Source organism: Phocoena phocoena, chromosome 1 (assembly GCF_963924675.1).
Source record: "Phocoena phocoena chromosome 1, mPhoPho1.1, whole genome shotgun sequence".
NCBI lineage: Eukaryota > Metazoa > Chordata > Mammalia > Artiodactyla > Phocoenidae > Phocoena > Phocoena phocoena.
In genome coordinates this window covers 165,584,356-165,601,355 of record NC_089219.1, presented here as the reverse complement: position 1 = coordinate 165,601,355, position 17,000 = coordinate 165,584,356, and the positions used below count along the sequence as shown (strand labels likewise).

At 49.5% G+C, this 17,000-nt stretch overlaps 1 protein-coding gene across 1 annotated transcript in view; it reads left to right on the top strand.

Moving 5' to 3' along the window:
- CAPN2 (calpain 2) overlaps positions 1-17,000 on the top strand; it is a 67,933-nt gene that overhangs the window by 38,440 nt on the left and 12,493 nt on the right. Inside the window, exons 6-11 of the mRNA XM_065874131.1 lie at positions 326-409; positions 9,632-9,717; positions 10,658-10,732; positions 11,434-11,594; positions 14,061-14,230; positions 16,124-16,135. Of these exons, the coding sequence (XP_065730203.1) occupies positions 326-409; positions 9,632-9,717; positions 10,658-10,732; positions 11,434-11,594; positions 14,061-14,230; positions 16,124-16,135 (588 nt within the window). The remainder of the gene's footprint in view (positions 1-325; positions 410-9,631; positions 9,718-10,657; positions 10,733-11,433; positions 11,595-14,060; positions 14,231-16,123; positions 16,136-17,000) is intronic.

Genomic DNA, 17,000 nt, shown 5'->3' with positions numbered 1-17,000 from the left:
GGGGACTCAGTGCACCTGGGCCGCCGATGCCGTCCAGGTGTGTGTCCTGAGTCCCCTCCACGGTGTGCCCTTTCCTGCGGGAATTTGTGACTGCACCGGGCACACACATGAGTGCAAGCGCCGCTCTCCCAGAGGGCTGCCCTCGGCCTCTTCTCTGGTTGTGAATAGCCGGGCAGCGCCTCAAAGAAGTAGTAGGAGGGCCTCCAGGCAGGAGCGGGAGCCCTCCACCTGGGCCAAGGCCCTGCTGAGCCCTGAGGGACGGAGGGAGGGAGGGAGGAGGCGGGATGCGGCAGCCGGCCTGGGACTGATTCTCCCACATTTCCAGATCACCAGTGCTGCAGACTCGGAGGCCATCACCTTCCAGAAGCTGGTGAAGGGGCACGCATACTCGGTCACTGGCGCCGAGGAGGTAACGCCTGGCAGGCATTCTCGGGGGTCTTTCTCTTGTTCGCACGATGGCAGAAGCCATTTTTGCTGCTTGCTGAGGGTGGGGCCCGTGTTCCCCAGTCGTCACTGCAGTTCAGGGCCAAGGGGATGGGCCGGCCCTCCCCAGCCCCTGCCGGCCGCGTGCTGCCCTCTGCTGGCCACAGATCGGTCCAGGCCCTCTGTGCCACTGAGTTCCAGAATTGTCTCGCTCTTCTGGACCAGGTAAGATAATACAACAACACTGCATCTGTGTAGTGTTCCGTCCTCTTCAAAGTGCTTTCACGAGACTTCCGGGAAGGTGGCAGAAGAGTAAGACGCAGAGATCACCTTCCTCCCAACAGATACACCAGAAATACATCTACACGTGGAACAGCTCCTACAGAACACATACTGAATGCTGGCAGAAGACCTCAGACCCCCCAAAAGGCAAGAAACCCCCCACGTACCTGGGTAGGGCAAAAGAAAAAAGAATAAACAGAGACAAAAGGATAGGGATGGGTCCTGCACCAGTGGGAGGGAGCTGTGAAGGAGGAAAAGTGTCCACACACTAGGAAGCCCTTTCGCGGGCGGAGACTGCGGGTGGCGGAGCAGGGGAGCTTCGGAGCCGTGGAGGAGAGCACAGCAGCAGGGGTGCGGAGGGCAAAGCGGGGAGATTCCCACACAGAGGATCGGTGCCAACCAGCACTCACCAGCCGCGAGGCTTGTCTGCTCACCCGCCGGGGCGGGCGGGGCTGGGAGCTGAGGCTCGGGCTTCAGTCGGAGCACCGGGAGAGGACTGGGGTTGGCGGCGTGAACACAGCTTGCAGGGTGTTAGTGCACCGCGGCTAGCCAGGAAGGAGTCCGGGGAAAAGTCTGGACCTGCCGAAGAGGCAAGAGACTTTTTCTTCCCTCTTTGTTTCCTGGTGCGGGAGGAGAGGGGATTAAGAATGCTGCTTGAAGGAGCTCCAGAGACCGGTGCGAGCCGCGGCTAAAAGTGCGGACCCCAGAGACAGACATGAGACGCTAAGGCCGCTGCTACCGCCACCAAGAAGCCAGTGTGCGAACACAGGTCACTATCCACACCCCCTTCCGGGGAGCCTGTGCAGCCCGCCACTGTCACGGTCCCGGGATCCAGGAACAACTTCCCCGGGAGAACGCACAGCGCGCCTCAGGCTGGTGCAACGTCACGGTGGCCTCTGCTGATGCAGGCCCGCCCCGCACTCCGTGCCCCTCCCTCCCCACCGGCCTGAGTGAGCCAGAGCCTCTGAATCAGCAGCTCCTTTAACCCCGTCCTGTCTGAGCAAAGAACAGACGCCCTCTGGCAACCTACACGCAGAGGCGGGTCCAAATCCAAAGCTGAGCCCCTGGGAGCTGTGAGAACAAAGAAGAGAAAGGGAAATCTCTCCCAGCAGCCACAGAAGCAGCGGACTAAAGCTCCACAATCAACTTGATGTACCCTGCATCTGTGGAATACATGAATAGACGATGAATCATCCCAAATTAAGGAGGTGGGCTTTGAGAGCAAGATTTATTATTCTTTCCCCTTTTCCTTTTTTTGTGTGTATGTGTATGCTTCTGTGTGAGATTTTGTCTGTATAGCTTTGCTTCCACCATTTGTTCCGGGTTCTATCCATCCGTTTTTTTGTTTTCTTTTTTTTTCCTCTTAATAATAATTTTTTTATTTTAATAACCTCATTATATTTTATCTTACTTTATTTTATTTTACTTTGTCTTCTTTCTTTTTTTCCTTCCTTCCCTCCTTCCTTCCTTGCTCCCTCCCTCCCTCCATTCTTTCTTTCTTTCTTTCTTTCTACTTCTACTAATTCTTTCTTTCTACTTTTTCTCCCTTTTATTCTGAGCCGTGGATGAAAGGCTCTTGGTGCTGCAGCCAGGAGTTAGTGCTGTACCTCTGAGGTGGGAGAGCCAACTTCAGGACACTGGTCCACAAGAGGCCTCCCAGCTGCACATAATATCAAACAGCAAAAATCTCCCAGAGATCTCCATCTCGACGGCAGCACCCAGCTTCACTCAACGACCAGCAACCTACAGTGCTGGACAGCCTATGCCAAACAACTAGCAAGACAGGAACACAACTCCACCCATTAGCAGAGAGGCTGCCCAAAATCATAAGTCCACAGACACCCCAAAACACACCACCAGACATGGACCTGCCCACCAGAAAGACAAGATCCAGCCTCATCCACCAGAACACAGGCACTAGTCCCCTCCACCAGGAAGCCTACACAACCCACTGAACCAACCTTAGCCACTGGGGACAGACACCAAAAACAACAGGAACTACGAACCTTCAGCCTGCAAAAAGGAGACCCCAAACACTGTAAGATAAGCAAAATGAAAAGACAGAAAAACACACAGCAGATGAAGGAGCAAGATAAAAACCCACCAGACCTAACAAATGAAGAGGAAATACGCAGTCTATCTGAAAAAGAATTCAGAATAATGATAGTGAAGATGATCCAAAATCTTGGAAATAGAATAGACAAAATGCAAGAAACATTTAACAAGGACCTATAAGAACTAAAGATGAAACAAACAGTGTTGAACAACACGATAAATGAAATGAAAAATACTCTAGATGGGATCAATAGCAGAATAACTGAGGCAGAAGAACGGATAAGTGACCTGGAAGATAAAATAGTGGAAATAACTACTGCAGAGCAGAATAAAGAAAAAAGAATGAAAAGAACTGAGGACAGTCTCAGAGACCTCTGGGACAACATTAAACGCACCAACATTCGAATTATAGGGGTTCCAGAAGAAGAAAAGAAAAAGAAAGGGACTGAGAAAATATTTGAAGAGATTATAGTTGAAAACTTCCCTAATATGGGAAAGGAAATAGTTAATCAAGTCCAGGAAGCACAGAGAGTCCCATATAGAATAAATCCAAGGAGAAATATGCCAAGACACATATTAATCAAACTGTCAAAAATTAAATACAAAGAAAATGTATTAAAAGCAGCAAGCGAAAAACAACAAATAACACACAAGGGAATCCCCATAAAGTTAACAGCTGATCTTCCAGCAGAAACTCTGCAAGCCAGAAGGGAGTGGCAGGACATATTTAAAGTGATGAAGGAGGAAAACCTGCAACCAAGATTACTCTACCCAGCAAGGATCTCATTCAGATTTGATGGAGAAATTAAAACCTTTACAGACAAGCAAAAGCTGAGAGAGTTCAGCACCACCAAACCAGTTTTACAACAACTGCTAAAGGAACTTCCCTAGGCAAGAAACACAAGAGAAGGAAAAAACCTACAATAACGAACCCAAAACAATTAAGGAAATGGGAATGGGAACATACATATCGATAATTACCTTAAATGTAAATGGACTGAATGCTCCCACCAAAAGACACAGATTGGCTGAATGGATACAAAAACAAGACGCATATATTTGCTGTCTACAAGAGACCCACTTCAGACCTAGAGACACATACACACTGAAAGTAAGGGGATGGAAAAAGGTGTTTCATGCAAAAGGAAACCAAAAGAAAGCTGGAGTAGCAATTCTCGTATCAGACAAAATAGACTTTAAAATAAAGACTATTAGAAGAGACAAAGAAGAACACTACATAATGATCAAGGGATCGATCCAAGAAGAAGGTATAACAATTGTAAATATTTATGCAGCCTTATGTATAGGAGCACCTCAATACATAAGGCAAATACTAACAGCCATAAAAGGGGAAATCGACAGTAACACATTCATAGTACGGGACGTTAACACCCCACTTTCACCAATGGACAGATCATCCAAAATGAAAATAAATAAGGAAACACAAGCTTTAAATGATACATTAAACAAGATGGGCTTAATTGATATTTATAGGACATTCCATCCAAAAACAACAGAATACACATTTTTCTCAAGTGCTCATGGAACATTCTCCAGGATAGATCATATCTTGGGTCACAAATCAAGCCTTGGTAAATTTAAGAAAATTGAAATCGTATCAAGTATCTTTTCCAACCACAACGCTATGAGACTAGATATCAATTACAGCAAATGATCTGTAAAAAATACAAACACATGGAGGCTAAACAATACACTACTTAATAATGAAGTGATCACTGAAGAAATCAAAGAGGAAATCAAAAAATACCTAGAAACAAATGACAATGGAGACACGACGACTCAAAATCTATGGGATGCAGCAAAAGCAGTTCTAAGAGGGAAGTTTATAGCAATACAATCCTACCTTAAGAAACAGGAAACATCTCGAATAAACAACCTAACCTTGCACCTCAAGCAATTAGAGAAGGAAGAACAAAAACCCCCCAAAGTTAGCAGAAGGAAAGAAATCATAAAAATCAGATCAGAAATAAATGAAAAAGAAATGAAGGAAATGATAGCAAAGATCAATAAAACTAAAAGGTGGTTCTTTGAGAAGATAAACAAAATTGATAAACCATTAGCCAGACTCATCAAGAAAAAAAGGGAGAAGACAAATCAATAGAATTAGAAATGAAAAAGGAGAAGTAACAACTGACATTGCAGAAATACAAAGGATCATGAGAGAGTACTACAAGCAACTCTATGCCAATAAAATGGACAACCTGGAAGAAATGGACAAATTCTTAGAAAGGCACAACCTGCCAAGACTGAATCAGGAAGAAATAGAAAATATGAACAGACCAATCACAAGCACTGAAATTGAAACTGTGATTAAAAATCTTCCAACAAACAAAAGCCCAGGACCAGATGGCTTCACAGGCAAATTGTATCAAACATTTAGAGAAGAACTATCACCTATCCTTCTCAAACGCTTCCAAAATATAGCAGAGGGAGGAACACTCCCAAACTCATTCTAAGAGGCCACCATCACTCTGATACCAAAACCAGACAAGATGTCACAAAGAAAGAAAACTACAGGCCAATATCACTGATGAACATAGATGCAGAAATTCTCAACAAAATACTAGCAAACAGAATCCAACAGCACATTAAAAGGATCATACACCATGATCAAGTGGGGTTTATTCCAGGAATGCAAGGATTCTTCAATATACGCAAATCAATCAACGTGATACACCATATTAACAAATTGAAGGAGAAAAGCCATATGATCATCTCAATAGATGCAGAGAAAGCTTTTGACAAAATTCAACACCCATTTATGATAAAAACCCTGCAGAAAGTAGGCATTGAGGGAACTTTCCTCAACATAATAAAGGCCATATATGACAAACCCACAGCCAACATCGTCCTCAATGGTGAAAAACTGAAAGCATTTCCACTAAGATCAGGAACAAGACAAGGTTGCCCACTCTCAACACTCTTATTCAACATAGTTTTGGAAGTTTTAGCCAGAGCAATCAGAGAAGAAAAGGAAATAAAAGGAATCCAAATCGGAAAAGAAGAAGTAAAGCTGTCACTGTTTGCAGATAACATGATACTATACATAGAGAATCTTAAAGATGCTACCAGAAAAGTAGTAGAGCTAATCAATGAATTTGGTAAAGTAGCAGGATACAAAATTAATGCACAGAAATCTCTGGCATTCTTATACACTAATGATGAAAAATCTGAAAGTGAAATCAGGAAAACACTCCCATTTACCATTGCAGCAAAAAGAATAAAATATCTAGGAATAAACCTACCTAAGGAGACAAAAGACCTGTATGCAGAAAATTATAAGACACTGATGAAAGAAATTAAAGATGATACAAATAGATGGAGAGATATACCATGTTCTTCGATTGGAAGAATCAACATTGTGAAAATGACTCTACTACCCAAAGCAATCTACAGATTCAATGCAATCCCTATCAAACTACCACTGGCATTTTTCACAGAACTAGAACAAAAAATTTCACAATTTGTATGGAAACACAAAAGACACCGAATAGCCAAAGCAATCTTGAGAATGAAAAACGGAGCTGGAAGAATCAGGCTTCCTGACTTCAGACTATACTACAAAGCTACAGTAATCAAGACAGTATGGTACTGGCACAAAAACAGAAATATAGATCAATGGAACAGGACAGAAAGCTCAGAGGTAAACCCACGCACATATGGTCACCTTATCTTTGATAAAGGAGGCAGGAATGTACAGTGGAGAAAGGACAACCTCTTCAATAAGTGGTGCTGGGAAAACTGGACAGCTACATGTAAAAGTATGAGATTGTATCACTCCCTAACACCATGCACAAAGATAAGATCGAGGTGGATTAAAGACCTAAATGTAAGGCCAGAAACTATCAAACTCTTAGAGGAAAACATAGGCAGGACACTCTATGACATAAATCACAGCAAGATCCTTTTTGACCCACCTCCTAGAGAAATGGAAATAGAAACAAAAATAAACAAATGGGACCTAATGAAACTTAAAAGCTTTTGCGCAGCAAAGGAAACCATAAACAAGACCAAAAGACAACCCTCAGAATGGGAGAAAATATTTGCAAATGAAGCAACTGACGAAGGATTAATCTCCAAAATTTATAAGCAGCTCATGCAGCTTAATCACAAAAAAACAAACAACCCAATCCATAAATGGGCAGAAGACCTAAATAGACATTTCTCCAAAGAAGATATACAGAGTGCCAACAAACACATGAAAGAATGCTCAACATCACTAAACATTAGAGAAATGCAAATCAAAACTACAATGAGATATCACCTCACACCAGTCAGAATGGCCATCACCAAAAAATCTAGAAACAATAAATGCTGGAGAGGGTGTGGAGAAAAGGGAACCCTCTTACACTGTTGGGGGAATGTAAATAGATACAGCCACTGTGCAGAACAGTACGGAGGTTCCTTAAAAAACTACAAATAGAACTACCATATGACCCAGCAATCCCACTACTGGGCATATACCCTGAGAAAACCAAAATTCAAAAAGAGTCATGTACCAAAATGTTCATTGCAGCTCTATTTACAATAGCCCGGAGATGGAAACAACCTAAGTGTCCATCATCGGATGAATGGATAAAGAAGATGTGGCACATATATACAATGGAAAATTACTCAACCATAAAAAGAAACGAAATTGAGCTATTTGTAATGAGGTGGATAGACCTAGAGTCTGTCATACAGAGTGAAGTAAGTCAGAAAGAGAAAGACAAATACCGCATGCTAACACATATATATGGAATTTAAGAAAAAAAAATGTCATGAAGAACCTAGGGGTGAAACAGGAATAAAGACACAGACTTACTAGAGAATGGACTTGAGGATATGGGGAGGGGGAAGGGTAAACTGTGACAAAGCGAGAGAGAGGCATGGACATATATACACTACCAAACGTAAGGTAGATAGCTAGTGGGAAGCAGCTGCATAGCACAGGGAAATCAGCTCGGTGCTTTGTGACCGCCTGGAGGGGTGGGATAGGGAGGGTGGGAGGGAGGGAGACGCTAGTGGGAAGAGATATGGGAACATATGTATATGTATAACTGATTCATTTTGTTGTGAAGCTGATACTAACATAAAAACAAAAAGTGCTTTCACATTTGATCTCACAGAAGCATTGGTGCCCCAATTACTGTAGTGGTCAAATCTGACTCTGCCTCTTGCCAGCTGTGTGGCCTTGGGCAGTTATTTAAGCTCTCTTTGCCCCCTAGTTTCCTCAAATTTAAATTAGAAACAGTAATAATAATATCCATTGTAGGGACTTCCCTGGTGGTGCAGTGGTTAAGAATCCGCCTGCCAGTGCAGGGAACACCGGTTCAAGCCCTGGTCCGGGAAGATCTCACATGCTGCGGAGCAACTAAGCCCGTGCGTCACAACTACTGAGCCTGCGCTCTAGAGCCCGTGAGCCACAACTACTGAGCCCACGTGCCACAACTACTGAAGCCTGCATGCCTAGAGCCCGTGCTCCACAAGAGAAGCCACTGCAATGAGAAGCCCACGCACTGCAATGAAGAGTAATCCCCGCTCGCCGCAACTAGAGAAAGCCCACGCACAGCAACGAAGACCCAACGCAGCCAAAAATTGATTAATTAATTAATTAAAAAATATAACATCCATTGCAGGTTGTTGAGGTGATTCAAACAAGTTAATATATGTAAAGCACTCAGACTGCACCTGACACATTTTGTCCAAGCAGGTCGCTGTCCTGGATTTTGCTGTTTTGTTTATACTATAAATACTGTTAGGTAGCCACCATCCACTGTTAATTACAAAACCCGGACTAGATCCCAGGTCTTCTGACATGTGCAGTGCCCTCTCTCTCTCTTTTTTTTTTTAACACCCCCGCATATATCTTTTTATTTTGAAAAATTTCAAGTCTACAGAAAAGTTGACAGAATAGTATAATAAACATCCAAATGCTGCTTTTCCAGATTCCACAGTGGTTGAAATTTTCCACATCTGTTTTGTCTCTATGTATGTGTACTTCCTTTCTGAGCCATCTGGAAGTAAACTGCAGATGTCACAACAGACGCTTCACTCCTGAATACTTCAGCATTTATCTCCTACCCATAAGGGCACTCTCTTACAGAATCCCAGTACTATTTTCATGCTGAAGAAATAAACATTAATTCAATAACATGATCTAATATATAGTCCATGTAAACATTTTCCCAGTTGCTCCAAAATGTCCTTTATAGTACCCTCAATGCCCCCAGTCCAGGGTTTAATCAAGATTCATGCACTGCATTTTCTTGTCATCACCAGTGTTCATTTGATGGAGCTCCTGTGACAAAAGTACACGCTATTATAGTTAGTTAAACTAAGGTTCAGAAGTGACGTGCCAATGCAGAGTCTAGAACAAGCACATTTGTGCCTCAGACTCAGGATAGAGGTTAAAGAGCCCTGGTCCTTGCGGCTTCCCTGGTGGTGCAGTGGTTGGGAGTCCGCCTGCCGATGCAGGGGACACGGGTTCGTGCCCCGGTCTGGGAAGATCCCACATGCCGCGGAGCGGCTGGGCCCGTGAGCCATGGCTGTTGAGCCTGCATGTCCGGAGCCTGTGCTCCGCAACGGGAGAGGCCACAGCAGCGAGAGGCCCGCGTGCCGCCAAAAAAAAAAAAAAAAAAAAAAAAAGAGCCCTGGTCCTCCAAGGGCCAGACCCTGGGAGCTGCCCAAGCCGAGCAGCAGCGAGGGTCTGGGAGTCAAGGCCCTCTCCCTTTTGCGATCCCCCTTATTACATGGACTTGATGCCTCCTGCCCCTGGCTCATGGAGAAAAAGGGGCTTTGGGCCGGAGAACCTCCAGGCCTGGCTTGAACTCAACATCTCTCTCCTCTCCTTCACCCACCCCTCCTGCAGGTGGAAAGCAGAGGAAGCCTGCAGAAGCTGATCCGCATCCGGAATCCCTGGGGAGAGGTGGAGTGGACCGGGCAGTGGAACGACAAGTGAGTAGGGCAGGTTTGGGAGCCGGCGTGGGGGCACTCTTTCCAGGGGTCTCTGGGGGAGCTGAGGAGGGGCGGGGCACGGTAGCCATGCTGAGAATAAATCCCCGAGAGCACAGGCCACCCTGAGTGGGACCCCTGGGGCTGGTGGCCCTCTAGGCTCTTAACCAGTGCACTCTAGCCGTCTGGGTGCCTTTACAAGGCCCAGGGCTCCTGGGATGCTCATCCTTTCATCACCTCATGGTTCCTCCCTTCCCTAGCTCGGCGTCACCTTGCTATTGGATCTTCAGGGAAAAAATACACCCTTCCTCCCCTAAGCACTCGTTCTATCCCAAGGATGTAAACTTTGTGCCTGTGACCAGAGAGGAGTCCTTCTGTTGATGTCCAGGGTTCCTGGTAGGCCTGTTAGACCTTCGACTCTCTGGGGTGAACTCTGTGAGCCCCTCTCATGGTCTTCCTCTGCTCCCGTCTCCCCGTGCCCCTCCACAGCCCAGCACCCACAGTTCTTCACCTTTTCCCTGGCAGCCTCTGCCATGGCATAGAGACGCCTGCCAGGGGCTGCAGGTCAGCCACAGAGGCCAAGATGAGCGCCCCTACCCTACATCGAATTTCCAATCGCCCCTTAAAAGAGCTGACAGGCCCATCTCAGTTTGGGCCACTGATGCTACTTCATGTCTCTCTGATGGGCTGTGTTCATCTTCTGGAATCTTCCTTGCCACCATCTTCCAGGATAATATATCCTCTCACCTTGCTGCCCTGTACCTCTCAGCCACCTGTGTGTTACTTCCCTCCCTTACTGGGGTCTGAGCCCTCAGGTGGGAGAGCATGTCCCCGGTCCTCATCTTTGGGGCATCTTGGGGAGAAGTCATCGTCCCACACTAGTTTTTTTTTTTTTTTAACCCACACTAGTTTCTAATGCCTCTCCCATTGCTTGGTTTTCCAGCTGCCCAAACTGGACCACTATTGACCCAGAGGAGAGGGAAAGGCTGACCAGACGGCAGGAAGATGGGGAATTCTGGTAAGATTCTTAGGCTTTAGGGAACGAGGTGTCTGATCTTTACTAGCAAATGAGTGAGATTATCGTGTTGAGGGAGCAGGGGCGTGGGATCCTGGTTTTGTTGTTGTTTTAAATTCACTATAAGACGTTGAACAAAACAATTCTTGAACCTCTCCAGTTGGTCCATCTCAGCAGTAGGGTTTCAAAGCTGAGCAGCTCAGCAGAGAAGGCTAAGAATTCTGCAGGCATGTTCAGGTCCCAAGAGAAAAGAGGGGGAAGATGGGCCTTTCTCCCAGCCAGTTCCTAGAGATTCATCCCGAGGCCTCAAGAAATGGGTCTCTTGGAGAGTAGCAGTGGGGCCCACGCGGCTGTGTCTGTGCTGCTCTGGGGCCACCTACCGCTGCACAGTACTGGTGTTTGACCAAATGAGCAGCCGTATTTTGTCTCATTTGATACACATGGCCCCCATTTTTACAGATGAGAGTTCTGAGTTTCACAGAGGCTTAAGTAACTTGCTGAAGGTCACCTGGCTAGAAGGTGGTAGCACCAGGACTAGAACTGGCGCCTTCCAGTGGCGGACCTGGTGGCCATGTGGCCCCGAGGTGCTGTCTCCTAGCAGCTCTGCCTGGCCCTGACTGGGTCCTAGTCTGGCCTTGGGCGGAAGGTCCAGGCTTATCAGTGTGTCCTCCGGCAACCTGGGTGCTGCGTCCCTGCTTTTGCAGGATGTCTTTCAACGACTTCCTGAGGCACTATTCCCGCCTGGAGATCTGCAACCTGACCCCTGACACGCTGACCAGTGACACCTACAAGAAGTGGAAGCTCACCAAGATGGATGGGAACTGGAGGCGGGGCTCCACCGCGGGCGGCTGCAGGAACTACCCGAGTGAGCACCCTGCCACCGCCCCACCCTGGTGTGCTGTACCCCATCCTGGCCGCTCCTGCCCTCCAGGACCCTCTGCCTCTTCTCCCTGAGTCTCCACCTCAACACCCTTCTTGTCCCCTCAGCCCCTTGCCTTCTGCACTCACTTGTCTCCCCGCCCACGCAGAACCCAAGACGTGCTGTTTCTGTGATTCCTCTCCGGGCCCTAGATTCCCTGATGCCACAGCCTCGCCCACTGAGGCAGCGTTAATCCCACTTCATACCCATGGGCTACTTTTTTTTGTTTGTTTTTTTGCGGTACGCGGGCCTCTCACTGTTGTGGCCTCTTCCATTGCGGAGCACAGGCTCCGGACACGCAGGCTCAGCGGCCATGGCTCACGGGCCCAGCCGCTCCGCGACACGTGGGATCTTCCCAGACCACGGCACGAACCCGTGTCCCCTGCATCGGCAGGCGGACTCTCAACCAGTGTGCCACCAGGGAAGCCCCCGTGGGCTACTTTATCCACACGAAGCCCACGCGGCCTAGCCCAGCAGGGGGACCTCACCCACTGGACCTCTGCACATCCAGACCCTGGTTGTTGCCTGGCAATCCTCTTGTGCCCAATTCACTCAGCAGATGTTGATGGGGTCCTGCTCAGATGGGGGCAAGGACTCCTCCTCTGGTTTATCCTTTGTTTATTCCCCTGACCCTTCTGCCTCAATGGCCCAGTCCTCCCCTGCCCTCTCCCACTCAGAAATTGCCCCATCATGATGACATTTGCCAATTATGAAACATACATTGGGTGCTAGGAACTGTGCTAAGTGATTTATTAATGTATTACTCCATTTAATCCTCACAACAGCCTTCTGAGGCAGGCACTTTATTAATCATCTCCATCTTTAAGATGAGGGGACTGAGGCTTGGAGAGGTTAAGTGACTTGCCCAAGGCCTCACAGCCTTCACTGTGCCTGGAATTTGAACCCGGGCAGTCTGACTGTGGAGTCAGTCTTCAAGTACTGCAGTGGCAATTCATGGTCATATATTGATTCTCTTGTTACAGATGAGGAAACCAAGGCTCTCAGTGGCATACCTGGGCCACAGAGCAAGTAGTCAGACTGGGACTAGCAGATTGGTGCCTCTAGCTCTGGTGCTTTTTTTTTTTTTTGGCTGCATTGGGTCTTTGTTGCTGTGTGCAGGCTTTCTCTAGTTGTGGCGAGCGGGGGCTACTCTTCATTGCGGTGTGCAGGCTTCTCATTGCGGTGGCTTCTCTTGTTGCGGAGCATGGGCTCTGGGCACGCGGGCTTCAGTAGTTGTGGCACGCGGGCTTCAGTAATTGTGGCTCTAGAGCACAGGCTCAGTAGTTGTGGCGCACGGGCTTAGTTGCTCTGTGGCATGTGGGATCTTCCCGGACCAGGGATCAAACCTGGGCCCCCTGCATTGGCAGGCAGATTCTTATCCATTGCGCCACCAGGGAAGCCCAGCTCTGGTGCTTTTAATCCTTCACCCCATGTATGCAGCCACCAAGCAAGTTCCAGAGGTGCTGGGATGGTCCTCTGCCTCAGATAAGACTATGTCTCCTACCCACTAGATCAGGGGTTGGCAGACTCTCTCTTAAGGGCCAGATAGTTGACCCTTTTGGCTCTGTGGGCCATCTAGTCTCTATGGCAACTATTCAACTGTTGCTGTAGCCCGAAGGCAGCCATACTTAAATGAACAGATATGATGACTGTGTTCTAATAAAACTTTACTTGTAAAAACAGGCAGCCAGCAGCCCATAGAGCCATAGTTTGCCAAACCCTACACTAGATACCTTTATTTCCACAAGTAGAATGTTAGTAGGTAAAGGAAGGAGATCACATTAATTATCCTTAAAATGAATGAATCTCAGCTCCTTCCTGCAAGTTGGTTTTGAAAGTTGGGAGGGCAGAGACACCATGGGAGTGGGCAAGGGGACAGGCCCAGGAGGACGGGGACACAGAACAAGAGGCTGAGATCTGGCCCCTGGGTTCATTGAGGGGGGTGCAGACCTAGTCCCCAAGTCCCCCCAGCCAGGCCAGCTGAGCCATCTCTGACCCCCGAGTTAGAGCCTGGTGAGAAGATACCACGGGGAGATATCACAGCTGAGCCAAAGGAGATCTGGGCCTCAGCTCTGACCACCCTGTTCCAGGATGCCTCCCAAGCCCGGCCAGCCTGAGGGCGAGCGAGAGAGAACTGCAAAGGGGAGTTTCTAATTTAGGTTCCCGTGAGGTTCAGACAAACCCCCAGCCCTCCACTGCTCATGGCCTGTTGCCACCCGGACGGGCTGCCAGCCAGCCCTGGTTTCTGGTTCCTCTGCCCTGCCATACCCCCACCTGCCCATCCTCACCCCTCTCCCAGCAGCCTCCAACCCCTGCGACCAGCGCGGCCTCGTCCCCTCGTCCCTCCATGCGCACCTGTTCACGCTGGGCTCCTGCGGTCTGAGTGACTGACCCCACCCCTTCTGGCTACAGATACCTTCTGGATGAACCCTCAGTACCTGATCAAGTTGGAGGAGGAGGACGAAGACCAGGAGGACGGGGAGAACGGCTGCACCTTCCTGGTGGGTCTCATCCAGAAGCACCGGCGGCGGCAGAGGAAGATGGGCGAGGACATGCACACCATTGGCTTCGGCATCTATGAGGTATGGGAGGGGCGTCCACAGGGCTGGGGCTCCTCCTTCCCTTCCACCTTGGCTCGTGTTAGCCCCTGCGACGAAGGCCAACCCCAGAGACAGACCTGGAGATGGGACCCCAGGCCGGGAGCTTGGCCAAGGAAAAGCAAAGCCATGGGCCGGGCCAGTCCTAAGAGACTCATGCAGGGAGGTCCCTGCAATTGGTCTGGGTCACCAGGAGCCCCCGCCCCCCTTCCCCTGCAGCCAGCTTCCGGGGAGTCCCGCTCTTTCAAGTGGGCTCCGTGTCCCTTCTCACTTCCCCCAGGCCTGGCACTCTGGCTGGCTACCAATCTCCGAAGGACACAACAGATGTAAGGCGAGGACAGAGTATGCTGGACCATGTCCGGAGCCACTGTGAGGGCAGGAACTGAGCCAGCAGGTCCCGTCCTGCTGGGCAGAGCCCATGCTCGGGGCAGGGGAGCAGTTGGTCCTCTGCTCCCACCAGGGCTCAGCCGGCTAGAGCCCTGCGCCCAACACAGGCGCTCTCACTGCCCCCGTGTCCTTTCATTCCGAACCAACTGACCCAACACGCTGGGCCCGGTCCCCTCCCCTCTCCCTTCTCCCGCACAGAGAATAGCTGCTCCTGGCCTGGGGTGAGCAGTGGGAGAAGCGGGGTGCAAGGAAGACTTCAGAGCCGCTCAAGTGGGGTGCACTTTGATGTGATGGGCGGGCCGCAGTGATGTGCTGGAACCAGCCCACTCTTCCCAGCCCGACATTCAGTGAGGTCACGTGGGCAGCCTGAAGACAGCCACGGCAGGGAGGGGGCAGTATGTACAGCATGGAAATTAGCAAATACTACACATCAGGTCTCCCACCGAACCCTGAGAGCCGGGCTCCCAGCACGGCGCGTAGGAGTCAGACACAGTGTTGGGGAGAAGGCTGTCTGCTCACTTCACCCAGCAGGGAAACACGGCTGCCGCCCGTGGGGCGACGATCTGCCTGCTCACCCGCCAACAGGTGGAGCTGGGCAAGCGCCATCATTTCTAAAAATGCACATAAGGGCTTCCCTGGTGGCGCAGTGGTTGAGAGTCCGCCTGCCGATGCAGGGGACACGGGTTCGTGCCCCGGTCCGGGAAGATCCCACGTGCCGCGGAGCGTCTGGGCCCGTGAGCCATGGCCGCTGAGCCTGCGCGTCCGGAGCCTGTGCTCCGCCACGGGAGAGGCCAAAACTGAGAGGCCCGCGTACCGCAAAAAATAAATAAATAAATAAAAATGCACATAATTCCAAGCTTCTCAGTCTCTGAAGTCGGAGCTGAGGACTTCAGATCTAGGACAGAATAGCTGCAAGAAAAATGCAGACTGGATTGTGACACACAGCCCAGACTTGGAAATCCACCCATGGGCTTTCAGAGCCAAGAAGCACCTATCCCGTTTTAGAGATAAGGAAACTGAGGCCAGAGAAGGGAAGTGACTTGCTTGAGGAAATACAGAGGGATGTGGCCGGCAGCAGCTTAGAACCAGTACCTGCTGGCTCCCAGCCCCGGGGGGGGCAGCTGTGTCCCTGTGCTGCTTCCTCCAGCGCTGCTTTCCCTGGCGGCGAGGGTGGGGTGTGGGCTTTGCTACAGGCAGCTGGGTGACCTCAGCCAGGTCAGCCAGGTCACTTCACAGCTCCAGGCCTCGGTTTCTTGCTCTGTAAGTTAAGAACGGTGCTAAGGGCTCATGTACATTATCGCCGGCTCATAAGATTTTTTTTTAAATGTGGGAATATGTTGCGTTCCTTGGGAAATAGTTACTGGGTTGACTTAGTTCCTATTGGTAAAGCTACAGAGAAAGGGGGGTAGCAAAGGAGACCATCTCAGTGGTGACATTTCTTTCCGGAGCTTTTCCAGAGTCTGAATTCAGCGTGTTCTCCTTTATCTGCAGATTCCAGAGGAGGTACGTCTGGCTCACGTCAGCCGCTGTCCCTGGGGGCTCAGGTTCACCAACAAGGAAGAAGGCTTAGCCTGCTGGCTCGGGGGTCTTGTGAAGCCTGGGCAGGGGCTGGTGGCGATGAAGGATGAGTCCCCAGCCCCTCTGGGCTGCAGTGAGGTTGCTCAGGTCCTAGATCCCAGGGTCTAAGCACAGGGTAAGGCAGCTGGGGCAGTTGCCACGGGGCGTGCTGTCTCCCCAGACCTGGCAAAGCCGCTGCACACATTTAGTTCCGGGTGGAGGGTCCGTGGTCCAGGGGCTGCAGGAGACTCTTCTTGGAGTCCCGTAGTGCTCTTAAAACAGGCCTAAAGGGAAATGATGAGCCCTGCGGTGGTATTATAAGATGGGGGAGCACAGAAAGAGGCCTGGACCCCATTCCCAGCTCTGCCATTTGCAAGCTGTGTGACCTTGAGCAATTAACCTGTCCTCTCTGGACTTCAGTTTCTTTGTCAGTAAAACTGGTCAACCATCCACCTTGCCAGACTATTGGGATGCGCTGTGATACGTGAGAGCGCTTAGTAGGCCCACAGTTAGGCTTAACCGAGCTGGTGAGACACACAGTCGCAGTGTGTGTTTTTAAAGGCCACAGTTATTCAAGTCGACACACAGGACAGGGCAGTTGGTGGCGTGCTGGGCCTTTGTGGATGCTGTGGTCAGACTGACACCCCACATTTGAGAGCTGCGCCCCCTCCTCGCCACGGTCCTGGCTGCTTGCGTCAGTGTGTCTATACCACACAGAACTGAGTGGATCCCGGCCGAGAGCACTTTAATGCCCCTGAGTCGTAAGGGGAAGGCTGAGGACCTCTGTCCGAGTGGAGAGATGGGGCATCTG